Source organism: Amphibalanus amphitrite, unplaced genomic scaffold, assembly GCF_019059575.1.
Source record: "Amphibalanus amphitrite isolate SeventyFive unplaced genomic scaffold, NRLGWU_Aamphi_draft 000412F_arrow, whole genome shotgun sequence".
NCBI lineage: Eukaryota > Metazoa > Arthropoda > Thecostraca > Balanomorpha > Balanidae > Amphibalanus > Amphibalanus amphitrite.
This window is the reverse complement of record NW_024881906.1, coordinates 396,120-409,940: the sequence shown is the minus strand read 5'-3', so window position 1 is coordinate 409,940 and position 13,821 is coordinate 396,120. Positions and strand designations below refer to the sequence as shown.

General features: G+C 57.3%; 1 protein-coding gene across 1 annotated transcript in view; it reads left to right on the top strand.

Annotated features, from left to right (window-relative positions):
* LOC122390837 (diacylglycerol lipase-alpha-like) overlaps positions 1 to 13,660 on the top strand; it is a 48,865-nt gene extending 35,205 nt beyond the window's left edge. The window contains exons 6-16 of the mRNA XM_043384165.1: positions 437 to 521; positions 2,110 to 2,244; positions 4,691 to 4,809; positions 6,061 to 6,144; positions 6,714 to 6,930; positions 7,677 to 7,754; positions 8,214 to 8,446; positions 8,789 to 8,930; positions 9,404 to 9,627; positions 10,096 to 10,231; positions 12,076 to 13,660. Of these exons, the coding sequence (XP_043240100.1) occupies positions 437 to 521; positions 2,110 to 2,244; positions 4,691 to 4,809; positions 6,061 to 6,144; positions 6,714 to 6,930; positions 7,677 to 7,754; positions 8,214 to 8,446; positions 8,789 to 8,930; positions 9,404 to 9,627; positions 10,096 to 10,231; positions 12,076 to 12,834 (2,212 nt within the window). The 3' untranslated portion in view covers positions 12,835 to 13,660. The remainder of the gene's footprint in view (positions 1 to 436; positions 522 to 2,109; positions 2,245 to 4,690; positions 4,810 to 6,060; positions 6,145 to 6,713; positions 6,931 to 7,676; positions 7,755 to 8,213; positions 8,447 to 8,788; positions 8,931 to 9,403; positions 9,628 to 10,095; positions 10,232 to 12,075) is intronic.
* The last annotated feature ends 161 nt before the right edge of the window (positions 13,661 to 13,821 follow it).

Here is a 13,821-nt window from a genome sequence, read left to right as displayed (position 1 = left end):
GTCGTCCCCGCCGCCCCTGCCATTCTGACACCGGTCCGTCGTGTATCTACCTGAGCCCAACCTGCCGTCGGCGCCGCTCCGCTAGTCGCTGTGTTTTGTTTCACAGCACCATAACTGCTGGGCTGTTTGTGTCCTGGCCTTTGAGCTGGCCGCCCCCGACGCCCAAACACACATGAACGATGATTACAGAGTGCCAGCGTCAGCTCGTCCGACCTTATCTCCGGCTTGGCTTTCGCGCTGCAGTCGTTCTTCGCGTCGATCTTTCTGTCCTTCTCTTCGATCTGTCAACAACTGAGTGTCCCTACCCGTACTTGTATATGAATGAGTTGGCAGAAATGCATCATGTGTCATGAGAGCAAAGTTAGTTGGTATAATTCAGATAAGCAGGTGACACGCATGTAGCATTGCCAATTACCCCTTCCCCTCGTGTCCTTAGGAAGGTGCTGCGGGCCTACCGCGACTCGTGGGATAACCGGTGTCGGATGCTCTTCTGCTGTATGGACCGGTCGGACCGAAACCAGGTAAATACAGAATATTTGTCAGTTTACATTGAACATAGAAATTGATAGGAACCGGACGAGCGAAGGCTCGCATCTAGTCAGTAAGAAAAACTTACGCGCTGTCGCTTATCGACACACATATCGAAGGGTTCTTGTGTGTGCAGGGTCCTACTTTTACAGGAAAAGTCGAGAGGGGGAATAAAGTTCGGGGTAAGGGCGGATCCAGGGGCATCTGAAAGGGGGGCCCAATGCCATTAGGTTTTTGTTAGGATGGCGCCTGCAGAACCTTACCTAACCCCAAATCCTACTTTCTCCCCGGATTCTGGCCCTTTTATATTGTTATGTTGCAAAAAAAAAATTAGCTAAAAGATATACGTAGATACCTACCTTGGCGGTAAGGGGCTTTTGTTTTGTTTTGTTGGGTTAGGCCCTTTCGGTCCATTAAGACCATTTCAGAGCCGGGAGGATGATAGGATATTGGGGGAGACATTAGTCTGGGCAGGCACCCTAGTGAGTCGCTGGGGCTGAGCCCGTCCAGAGGACAGGCCACCCAGCCCCAAGGCACTCACTGCACCCGGCTACGGGGTGCGCTCCCTCGGGAGCAGCGGTGCCGCTCCAAGGGAGCAGCCCGCATGAGATAAAGTTGCCTGTCCAGCCCGGAGGGGGGTTGCGGCGTGGAGGAGAAGGATTTCAGTTTCCTGAGGATAGAAGCATGGAACGGTGATGGTAAGGGGCGGGGGAGGTCCCAACTTGACTGCGCCCTTGCAAATGTCAATCAGTAGTATCAACCCTGGCCAAACACCAAGAAGCGCCTTTCTAAATAGAGAGAGGTTAACACGTGACTATTTTTGCTAGGCCAAGACTGATTGAAGGACCTTGAAGGATTGAAGTTCAAAGGAAGACCCTTGGTTCGGAGAGGTCATGACCCCCGTCTCCCGCCGGTTTCTACGCCGACGCCTGTAGCGATATGTCAGTGATTGCAAAGAGACAGAAGAGACAAGACAAGAGACGGTCCCACCGACCATCCGATCGGTATCGGGTCAAATCTGGAGTTCCCGCTGCACTGAACGTAAAATGGTTGGATGGAACCTCAAATTGAAAATTATCTAAGCGCCAGCAACGTTGATTGATGACTAGAGTCTAATCAACGATGATTATAGAATCTGAGTAGCGAATTGATTGAAAACGGGCTCAAAAATAAATTTGAAAGGGGGAAATTCCTCCTTCCCTCCCTAGCCGTTCACGCACAATTTGAAAGGGGGAGCGGAATTTTCGAAGGGGGAAATTCCCCTTTTCCCCCCTTTAAAAGTTACCCTGTGTGTCTGTATGTTTGTGTCCGTGTCTGATGGTTGTGTCTTACATACCCGTTGACCCCGGGTGGCTTAATCGCAGCCCTGTCATCAGGGGCCTCACTGGCGCCCGGCCCGGTTCTGGCTGCTGAGATGTAGCGGTAACGCACCCCTCCCTCCCCCATACATCATCATGATCCCCGTGCCGACGGATGGCGGCGCCTTTGCACGCCTCCGCAGCCGCTGTCATCACCGTGGAGTAAATCAGACCCTCTCCTCACCACATCCGCTTGGCTGTGACCTGCCCTGCCCTCCTGCAGAACTCGTTCGCCGATATCGCTCAGCTTCTGTCCGAGTTCTTCCGCGACCTGGACGTAGTGCCCTCGGACATCATCGCCGGCCTGGTGCTGCTGCGGCGCGTCCAGAAACTCGAGAGGAACAACATCGTCAAATCGGTGAGCCGCTTCTTCAGCACAGTGTAGAGACTAAATGTGTCTCCTCACTTAGTGTTCTTAGCGTTGCCTGAGGAGATGGGATAGCTGGAACAGACGCAATGGGCTGATTAGATTACCAGTGCCGGTAATGTATTCAGGGCGCTCAGATGTAGATTGGGAGGCCGTTTCTCAGCCCGACTTTGCGACTGTATTCTTTAAGCGGGGGCCCGCTGGGACAGTCCCCGGCTGAGCCGGTGCGCCCGGCTCCCTATTGACATCCCGGATTTAGCGGCGCTGATTGTCGGCGTCGGAATTGAATACGGCTGCCGCTCCGTATATCGGCGCTCCAGCTCGGGTCGACGGCGCCCAAATGGACGCATTTATCGCCGGCTGGCATTGCGCTGGGCGCGCCGTCCTTGACCAGTTCAGCAAACGTTACGACATCGTGTGTGCGAGTTATTAACGGCGCTGCGTACGGAATAGTTATATCAGCGCTCATGGCCGGCCGGATAAACCAATGACCGTCGCTTGTAATTCTGTCTAACGCTAAGTCAGTAACGTTAACGAAGAGTGGGTGGATTACATTGGCATTACGTCTGATTAGGATCACCGGACGCCTACCCTCTCCATCTGCGTTACTCTCCCCGACTGACGCGGCCAATGAAGCACAACACGAGCCATGAACGCCGGTCGTGAAGGCGCCGTGAAAAATGGCCGTTCGCCGCCGATCCGGGTCGGTTATTTAAGCTGCCGCGCTCCGGCCGAGGTCAGATCGTGACGTCACTGACCGTATGACGTCAGCGATGGGTGGTCGGCAGTTAGCGGGCCATTATCAGCGGCCAAAATCGGGGGTGCTGTAAACGGCAGCCGCCGGCGCTTCCGGCTCCTCCCCCGGAACACCGGACAAATGCTCGTTGTCCCCGCACTCCGCGGGACACTGACATCTTAGATAGGGATGGAGCTCTCCGTCCCTATCTCTGGAACTCACGTCACTCCGCTCCACGGGAAGTTGTTATCTCTAGAATATCTCTACTCTGCCCCTAAAGTTGCTGTCAGTCGTCCGAATATCTAGACGAGTTGTGCGTGTGCGGCCACCCTCAGTCGCCTTGTCTTCCAAGTGGCACTTTACGGCGGGGCGGCTTATATCGTTGTGTCAGTGAGCTGCATGCGCTATTTTTCTCAAACTGTGCGGCTCTGCCGGTGCGTGTTATTCCACCTGACCGGCATTTCTCTGCTGCTCCTAGCATCTTTCCGCGGCTCTCCGGATCCTCGTGCCGTCGCTCGGTGCAAAATCTGACGGGCGGTGCGTATTTCGGTCTCGAGGAGCGAGACGCGAGGCGCACTGCCAGCTGTCTGTCTGTCTGTCGATGCCGCGGTAGTGCCGCTACTGAGCCTCACAGGCTTGTCTGTCGATGCCGCGCTAGTGACGCCTCTCAGACTCTCAGACTCAGTGGCGATAGTGGGTCGCCAGCCTCTTGTAGGCCGCTGACGGTTTTGATTGGCCCCCTTGGCCGCTGACCTGCCGCTCAGTGGGAAGTTTTGGCGAAGTCGCCGTCTCACCCGGATCTGCTCCGAGAGTGGCCAATTCTCAGCCGCCGCTGCCGCCTCCAGCCGACAGTGTAGTGTCGTGTCATCACCGCCCCCGCCCCCGCCCTGAGTGGGCGGCTCGACGGGCGGAGTTGGCACCCGTGGCGTCTCCTCGGTCGCTGTTAGGACGTCGCGCTGCACGGTGCCGACTGATGGGGGTGTCATACGCGTCCACTGACGACTGACGGTGGGACGGTACACTGGCGAGTGACGGGGTGGTACCTCTGGCAGGGTGTGAAGGGAGGGAGGGATTATCAAGGGAATTATGCTGCCTTGTTGGAGTGAGGCTAGGTATGGCGATCGGTCACGCTGTGAATTATAGGGTCATGTAATATCATCGTGCCACAACAGTCTTTTGTATTCTGGTGTTGGACTGAGAAAACAGTGAAAACGTGACCCAACGCTTTAAAATCTGCTTGGGCTAGGGCATTCGTTTTCGTCTTTTTCCCGATGGACAAAGAGTGGACTCGCTTGTTTGGGCCTCACAAAAATAACGTCTGTCGTCTGACACTTATTCTGAGCAAGATGAACAGTGATGAGTACTTCGCTCGTTTATTTTATAAAAAGGAAGTGTGCGCTTGCGGTCTTATGGCAACTTGGTTAGCGGCGTCTGACTGTCGAACTGCGGCATTCCCTTGATTGAGCTTAGATGACCCGGCCTGACCTGCCCCGTGTCTAACGACACGTGCGAGTTTCTCTCGAGGGTAAAGCAACCTGACTTGACCTGACCTGATTCACAGAACTCTAACGACATGCATTAGTTTCTGTCGGGAATACTGGCCTGACCCGACCCGTGTCCAAAGAACTATAGCGACACGTAGGAGGTTTTGTCGCGGGCGATGACTGACCTGACTTGACCTGACCTGGCCCGTTCCCACAGAACTCGAATGACACATACGAGTTTCTGTCGGGTGTGAAGGTGACGCCGGCCTCGACGTTCCTGGCGCTGAACCAGCCCGACCAGTTGGCCTTCTTCAAGGACGTCATCCACTACATGAGGTCAGTGACTGCCGCGATCCGCTCACCAACGCGCTGTTCTGTCCCGGTTCCAGGAGAAAACTCACTACATGAGGTCAGTGACTGGTGCGATCGGCTCACCAACTCTTTACTCGATCTCGTTTTGAGGTTCCCTCTAGGCTCTACTCTATGTTGTTCGACGTTAGTAATGAATTAGTGTCACCACCGGTAGAGATCAATGTGTTTGAGTATCGTTACCGACACAATGCCGCTCAGGAGCAGCGTCCCTGTGATATAGTGGGGCAGACCCGGGTTGGTATACAGGACGTAAATCACAGGCCGCCGAGTGGCGCTATTGATGTGGACAGTGACGAGCGGTCGCGAGGTAGTATATTACCGGCTGGGAGGGTGGACAGGCGGGAGGGGACTGCGGAGGACAAACCCGGCCAGTCTCGCACCAGTCAAGCACCCCGCTAAGGTAACAGATCCGTTATCAGTCCGCCTCATCTGCGCTGACCTGTACTCCGGCGGGTGCCTAAGCACTGCGCATTCGTTCTCATGAACTAGCGGTAAATGTAGGAGCCGCACAGACACACAGCCAGCAAAGCAGCCTGCATTGGCACAACAAACGATTGCTGACAGTGTGCGCCGTTCTGTGACGATTTGCTATTGGGCGTCTTTTTATCGCGTTCCCATTCACATTTTTTGTCTTATCCACCATATGAATGGTGGGATAGAGCCAGAATCGGAAACACGGCCGCACAAGAGCGGATAACAATATGGTCTGGTTGTGTTTTCCCTGCGACTATTTCTTCGGGGCTTGTTTTTTCGCTCTTGGTCTATCCGCTGTAACTCATCGTGTGACCTTTTCGGCCAGTCAATACTCGTGGCCGTCCAATCAATAACAGAGAGGCGGCCGGCACACACAAACACACACAGCCAAATGTCAGCGGCGCCAGGCGTGGCCCGCGCCCACGCACCGCCCCCGGCGACCGAGCGCTGCTTACGCACACACACGGGCTCGAATAGTGCGTGCCGAGGCATCTCAGCGTCCCGGGCTGAGATTTGCCCGGGCCCAGCTCCGGCCCGGCTGCAGCGCCGGTGTGACGTCACCGCTCAATGTGTCACGTCATAGCCACGAGATCAAAGCCTGCTACTAGTGGGCGGCTCCCGGGAGGCGGTGACGTCAGCGCCGCCGTCTCCTCCATGTATGACGTCACACCTCTCCGCTCGTCGGTGGATGCTGTGTATGACGTCACCGCTGCCCTGACGTCACCACGTCTGTCTCCTCAGGCTGGCCATGTCCATCTACGGCTGGCCTGTGTTCATGATGCAGCACTCCAGCACGGGCTGCTGCCGGCTCTGCCCCTACCTCAAGTGAGTGAGTTCACCGCTGAACAGTAGAGACGCATCCAGCTCCCTCATGACTGAATGGAAGAGAATTATTGATCTAGGCAGACCGCATTAGTATCTGTTTATCGAATTGAGACGATAATGATGCATAAAGCTGATGTTGCGTTTTATTAGGCCCGACTTTCATGGATGCTTGATCACGCCTTTACTGGATTTTCTGCTGAATGCATATTCATGCGGCCTGATAGACTATTCGGATGTCAGCGCCGGCCTGAATCGGGGGCTCTCAAATCGAGCGGCGCCGCTCTTTATCAGGCCATTAGAGCGCGTATGATGACCAGTTATGACGGATGGGCGCCACATTTATACCGTATGATGAGCTCTATTGCCTAGCACTCTGTCTGGTTGATCTACTCTTCCTTTAGATAGCGCTACATCTGTTCCTAATTTGAGTGTTACTGACGCACACCGTTCACAGTTCACACCGTGTTGTCCTTACTGCTTCCTGTCTCCCTGCTCGTATCGTGTACGCCCCTATCTATGGCTTTCTGCCCTCACCCTCACACCTCTGACCCGCTCCGTTCACCCCGCAGGGGCGGCTGTCGGCGGCCGGCCACCACGGCCGAGGTGGTCGAGGACAACTGCTGCCTCTGTAACACAGCGGCCACCCAACGGATGGCGCCGCTGGACGAGCTCGAACTGGTGTACGTCACATACCACGTGGACGTCGGCGAGACGCCGTTCATGGTGGCCGTGGATCACCAGAGGTGTACGGTGATCGTCTGCATCCGAGGAACAATGTCCACCAAGGTGAGAGAATAGGGCACAATGTCCACATAAGGTGAGATATGAGAGGGGACTTTGGAGTGGACGGAACGGTCATCGTATTCACGAAGGTGGAGGACACGCACTCAAAAAAGGTAAAGAGAGGCGCACAGACAACATGTTTGTCAAGGTTAGGGATGGGTGGTCAACATTCATGTTTACAAAGATGAACGGTGAGTGGATGCCCGCCAGGTATACAAATGTAAGATGGTGAGAGGTGGATGAATTGGCACCTAGATCCGAGGTTGATTTATCATGCGTTTACGTTGTCACTTGTCTATCGCCTCATAAAATATGAGTCTACTTTTTATCTTTCTATCCGTCGTTGGTGTACGACCCACTTTGTGTCACGACCGCCATTTTGTCCCGGCTCTTTTATCGCCGTCACAGGATGTGGCCGTGATAGGTGATGCTGGTCCACGTCACTCCACAATCCCCTCACACATGTCTCCCCGCGTTCTCATGATGTGGTTACTGACCACGTGCAGCCCCTCGCAACCCAAACCCCGTTCCCAGGACGTGATTACACCCCCACGTCTAGGTCCAGCCCCTCGCTGTCCAAAGCCTGATCGTAGGACATTGTGACGGGCCAGGTCCGCCCCTCACTGACCTTGCTTTGCTCCGAGGGCATTATGACGCACCAGGCCCGCCCCTAACCGACCCTGCTCTGTCATTATGGTATAGTGGCGGACCACGTTCAGCCCCTCACCGACTCTGTTCTGTTTTCCCAGGACGTGGTGACAGACCTCGAGTGTGAGGGCGAGCCGATTCCGACCACGCCTCTGCGGGACGACTGGCTCGGACACAGGGTACGTGACCTACGCCAAAACTGTTCAGGCTATACTCGTAACTTCTTAATGCGCAACTGTCGCCAAGTACCTCACTCATATGCGTCCACTACCATGCCGTTGATTCTGGCTGGCAGTCGTCCCTGCCTGGTTTTGCAGCAGGCGACGATTGAGGCAGGTTTGAGGTTTGAGCGCTAGGCGGAGCCGAGCGGTGTGCATTGGTGAGCTGAGTGCTCGCAGTGCCATTTACCCAGTGGCGGGGTAATGCACGGCTTTCGGCCTGGCGCTGTCAGCTTTACTGTGCCGGTCGATCGGGCAGTTAATATGATAACTGTTGTATGTATGATAACATGATAACTGTTGAACTAAATGCGTTTGAACGTCCAACTGAGCGTGGAGACATGTAAGACTCTTGAGTCCACCCTCAATGACGAGCGGGGACGGTCTCTGAGTGGGCACTCACCCCACGCCTCCCCTCAGGGTATGGTGCAGACGGCCCGCTACATCCGCGACAAGCTGGCCTCTGAGCGGCTGCTGGAGCGCGCCTTCTCGCGGGCGGCGGCCGGCGCGGGGGCGGGGGCGGCCGGCTACCGGCTGGTGCTGGTGGGCCACTCGCTGGGCGCCGGCACGGCCGCTATCCTGGCCATCCTGCTGCGCGACCAGTACCCGGAGCTGCGCTGCTTCGCCTACTCGCCGCCCGGCGGACTGCTCAGGTCAGAGGGTGGGTCAGAGAGCGGGGTCAGAGGTCTACTGCTAACTGATCTGATCAGTTGGAACGTGTCCAAAACAGAATACTGCTTAGCGTCGGAGAGTGGAGGGACAGAAGTCAGATGGAACTCCAAGCCGACATTCGCGTAACGATAATCAAATAAGCACGCAATCTGGTTAAACCGATTCCTTTGATGCTACACCAAGCGTGCCGTGACCACTTCAAATTCGATGCCTGAGCCTACCTATTCATATTGACCGTTCTGGTACCAAGTTACCATCCTTATGTGGTGTGTCAGCCTGCTCACGCCGGCCTATCTTATGACGGCCGCCTTTCTCCCCCGCAGTATGCCGGCAGTGGAGTACACGAAGGAGTTCATCACGTCTGTGGTGGTGGGGAAGGACGTGGTGCCGCGCATCGGACTGCACCAGCTGGAGCAGCTGCGCTCCGACCTGATGGACGTCATCAAACACAGCAAACAGTCCAAGGTAACTGCACAGTTATTGACTGAGCGCGGTAAACGAACAGTGGAAACGGTCTGCAATAATGTCTGTCCAGCTCGCAAGCTGAGTACGGTGACCAAGTCAGCGTGAGCAGCTTATTCCATTGCGTTCGGTTCATCAGTTCAACATTTGGTCAGGGAAAATGCACAGTTTCAGTGCTAGCATTCTCTCGACCTCCGGTCTACGTCCACTGATCCCCATTTGACCCGGTGTGGCGTGTGATCGGCGACGGCATGCCCTGCTGTGTGTGGCCGCAGTATCTGTGTCTGTATCTGCTGTCTGACTCTATTGACTGATCTGTCCCTCAGTGGCGTGTGATCGGCGGCGGTATGTCGTGCTGCGGCTGCTGTCAGTGTTTGTATCTGACCTCTGTCCCTCCCCCTCCTCAGTGGCGGGTTACAGGCGGCGGTGTGTCCTGCTGCGGCTGCTGCTGCTGACTTCAGTCCCTCTGTCCTCAGTGGCGTGTGATCGGCGGCGGTATGTCGTGCTGCGGCTGCTGCTGCTCCTCCGAGGAGGCCTCCTCGGCCGCCTGCGGTGACCTGGTGCAGCGGCGGCTGGCCGGCCGGCAGCTCTCCGCCGCTCACCCGAGCGACTCGACCATCGCGCTCACCGTGCACCAGCCGCTCTACCCTCCCGGCCGGGTGATGCACATTGTGCGGCACCACCCCGAGCATCACGGCGGGTACGTATAACACCACTATAACATTCCGAGTGATGCACATTGTGCGGCACCACCCCGAGCACCACGGCGGGTACGTAATACATACACCATCCGAGCACCACGGCGGGTACGTAATACATACACCACCCCGAGCACCACGGCGGATACGTATAATAGTGCTATTACACACACCACCCCCAGCACCACGGCGGGTACGTAATACATACACCATCCGAGCACCACGGCGGATACGTATAATAGCGCTCTTACACACACCAACCCGAGCACTACGGCGGGTACGTATGACACTTGCCACTAGTTCTAATGTGTACAATAAAGTGAACGGCAAAAGCATTTCATTATTACAACGGTAGCTGTTTCGGATAAGCATCTTATGCTAGCCAGTCCCTAATGCCTCTATTATGTAATTGGTATGCACGCACCGACACCGATCAGCCGTTCCTGACTCTGCCGACCTCCCCCTCTCAGTGACAAAAAGGTGCGCCGCGGCGAGCCGGTGTACCAGGCCATCTGGGTGGAAAACGATTCGTTTGACGAGGTGCTCATCTCGCCGGTGATGATCCAGGACCACATGCCGGACAAGGTGCTGCAGGCACTCCAGAAGGTGGGTAGACGCCGCCAGGACTCTATCGGCCTCACTGCCGAGAGCGGGTGTGAGGCGCCGTGCAAACTGAGCTGTGGGCTGCTTATTGCCAGACCCGACTCAAAGCCGGGTCGTGCTCACTGGGATTGCTTGCATTGAGGGTCGCTTGCCTTGGAAGCTTGCGAAGTAGGGAATCATACGAGTAATTGTTGTCGAGTTAATTACTTTTTCTAGAACGGCGAATGTTTGTTGAAATTTTGCATGTAGGATACTGATGTTCGAAATAGATTTTAACTATCATTTCATATCTGAATGTGAATCTTTTTTTTTCTTTATTTTCTAGCACCTTGCTGATCTCTATGTAGTTCTTTCGTAAACGGCCATGCCAGCACTATCGGTTAATCTTTGTCTCTAACCGATCTATGTGTGTCGGGTATAGCGCATGTGTGGGCTGTGGCGAGCCGACTCCCCGTGACAGCCTCCTTCGCACGCCACTGTCTGTCTGTCTATCTGTCGGCCTGTCTCTATCTCTGTCTCTGCTCTGTTTCCCGGCCAGTTTCTGGCCGCTCGTGTTGCTGCGACGGCCTTCTCCACGGCGGCAGCACCCGCCTCGTCCCACGGCCGGCCGGTCGGCGCCGCCGACAGCGCTGGGGACCGCGACGCGGGTCACATCAACAGCGGAGCCAGTCAGATGGACGCTGAGACCGCCGATGTGGACTTCACGTGTGGACCGCGGCCGGAGACTGATGGTGGAACCGGTGACGGGGATCCCGCTCCGCCCGCCGCTGCCGCTCGAGTCAACCCCGAGGAGGTCTCGGTCGATCTCCACGGCTGTCAGACCGCTGCGTCAGGATCACCCAGTCGGAGCGATGCGGCACCCTGCACCAAACGACGAGGGAGTCGAAGAGTGTCGGCTGCTGGGGCTGACTCCGAACCCGCCCGGTACCGAGTGGAGACTGAGGGAGCTTCTCCACCGTCTAACCGTGAGGTGAAGCCGCCAGCGGAGTGTGAGGTGTCTGACTCTAATGTGAGGAGTGAGCACCCTGCCGCCGATGGAAGTGGAAGTGGAGAGACTAGTGGTAGTGGTGAAAGTAATGGCGGTGAGGTGAGTACCCCTGACAGTGGCGCTGACACTTCTGTGAACGGTGACCTGCCTCAATTGTCTAACGAATCGGACTGTCGGTCCGGCCCGGGTGGCACTGTAAGACTGGACAATGTCGAACACGCGTCGACCGGTGTCGAGAAGAATCACCAGCCCGGACCGGTCCCACTAACGGAAGCTCCCCCACCGAACGGCGATGGGGAGGGCGAGCTCGACTCGGACGCCAGCAGCGAGCTGTCGGAGCTCAGCACTGATCTGACGGCCGAGACGGACTCGTGGCGGCGGCGACAGACCGAGCGGTCCCGGCCCGGTGTAGAGTGTAGCTGGGTGTGACGAGACCGGCTCTGCAGTCTGACAGAGGAGGACCCGCGCGGAGAGATCAGGTTCGGTAGGTCTACCGGCCGGGGCTGTCGCTCAGCGCTAACGCACGGGTAGTTTGTTTGCTTGCAGTCGATGTTGCACACGCCCTTGTTGATAAATGCTCAATTCTCATTTATCTTTATTTACTCTTCCTTGCACCTCATGGTGGCATGATCTGCATAGTTTCTTTGCACGTTTCAGTTATTCCCTTCACCTGTCGTAACACCTTCTCTAAACATGGAAAGTGTATTTTCTGTTCAAATCACGCTCCATCGAAGTGTGTATCGTGGGTTGTTCGCGGTAAACACCGCTTATCAACGTTAGAGCTTGTTTCGTAACGTCTGTCTGGCTATGGCCATTCATATGCTATGCCCTATCATAATGACCCGATCCTTCCGTACAGGTCCTGAGCTGCGTGGGTCCGGCCAAGCCGGTCCGGTCGGGGGCCAGCCATCTGCGCGGCGCCTCTGAGGAGCGGCGGCCGCTGGTGTCGTCTCCGCTGCTGGCTGCCGCCCCCGCCCCCGCCGCCGCCCCGGCCACCGTCAGCCAGCGCCGGCTGCAGCTGGAGACCAGTTTCGACTGCGAGTTCGCGACGCCGCCGCCGCCGCCGCCGCCGCCTCCGTTCGAGGACACGGTGTCAGTGAGCACCCTGCAGCTGGTGTGGACGGGTCGGCGGCCGTGTCCGCCCACTCCGCCCATCAGCGGCTGGCCGGGCCGCGCGGGCCAGCCGGCGCCGCTCGCCTCTCCGGACACTGTGAGCGAGGCGTCCAGCTCCGGCGGCGGCAGCCTGCTGCGGGAAGTGCTGCGCGCCGCCGCGCTGCCGCGGCGCCGACCCCTCTCCGTCATCAGCCAGTCGCCGGGCGCTGACGAGCCGAGCGGCAGCGGCGGCGGCGGCGGCTGGTCGGAGGCGACCACCCCCGAGGAGCCGCGGGACACCCTGCTGCCCCTCGAGGCAGTACCACCGGTCGGAAAACAGCGGCCGCCACAGCCGTCCGGCGACTCGGGCTTCGTCAACGGTGGCTCGTCGGCCAGCGAGCCGTGGTTTGTGACGCCGCGCACCTCGGGCGCCGCCCACTTTGTGTTCCCCGGCGAGCCGGGAGCGGACTGCGAGGTGTTCCTGCCGGGGGAGGCGCCCGGCCGGCCGGCACCCTCGGCCGTCTGAGACAGACCGGCCGCCGCGGCCACTGCGGCACGTGCAATCCGCCCAACCAGGCGACCAATATGCGCTTCAACTTCGACCAAAGAGTGAGGGTGAGTGAGCGAGAGAGGTGTGTGAGGGGTGAGTGATCTGAGCGAGAGAGCGCTGGGGTAGGGAGGGAGGGGCGGACGTGGCCCGGCAGGTTCTGTTGTACCTTGTCCTTTGTACTCGCGTGGTGAGCAGAGCACCCCCGTGTCGGGGGACGGACTCGGCTTTGCTCGGTACTCTGGGCAGTCGCGTCTCCGGGTCAGCGGCGTCCGGCGGCCGCCACCTGCCAGTCAGTCATATCTCCTTTTCAACTCAGTCCGCGCCGGCGTGTCTGTGCTGACGTCACCGCCGGTATGACGTCACCCATCGACTGTGTCTCATCATGACAATGCGTGCGTGTGCTAGCGATCGTGCGCTGTTGCGAATGCCGGCGTGACTCGGCAGCCGCGCAGTGCATTTTCCACTATTCAATGGTATGAGTGTGTTTGTACTTGCCGCAGCCACCAGTGTGTATTTATTTCGGGAGGGGAGGGTCGTGTGTCCTGTGGGGTTACTGCTGAGACTGAGTGTCACACTTGGTCGGAGGGAGGGACAGAGGGAGGGAACCTGTGCCAAAACTCAGAGCTCTCTGGGCCGGCGGTGGGTCTCGGCTTGTTGGCCGGTCGGTAAGGGGACTGAGTCGCGAGTTATAGCGATTCTATCTCCCCGTCAAACCAGAGGACCGGGCCCTCCAGCGGACCGCCGCCGGGCCGCAAACCTTCCGCCATGACAGTGCGTACCAAATAAACTATTTACACAAACGGCGGGCGGTGTTTGGCGCTGACTGAGGAGCTCCGGGCACAGGTGTGATGACCTTTGACGGGAGACTATTTGAACTTCTACTTGGAGGAAAAAGACTCGAAGACACACTGTTATGTGAAGCATCGGCTGAAAAGCGATTCTGCTGAGAGGGCGCAATAAATC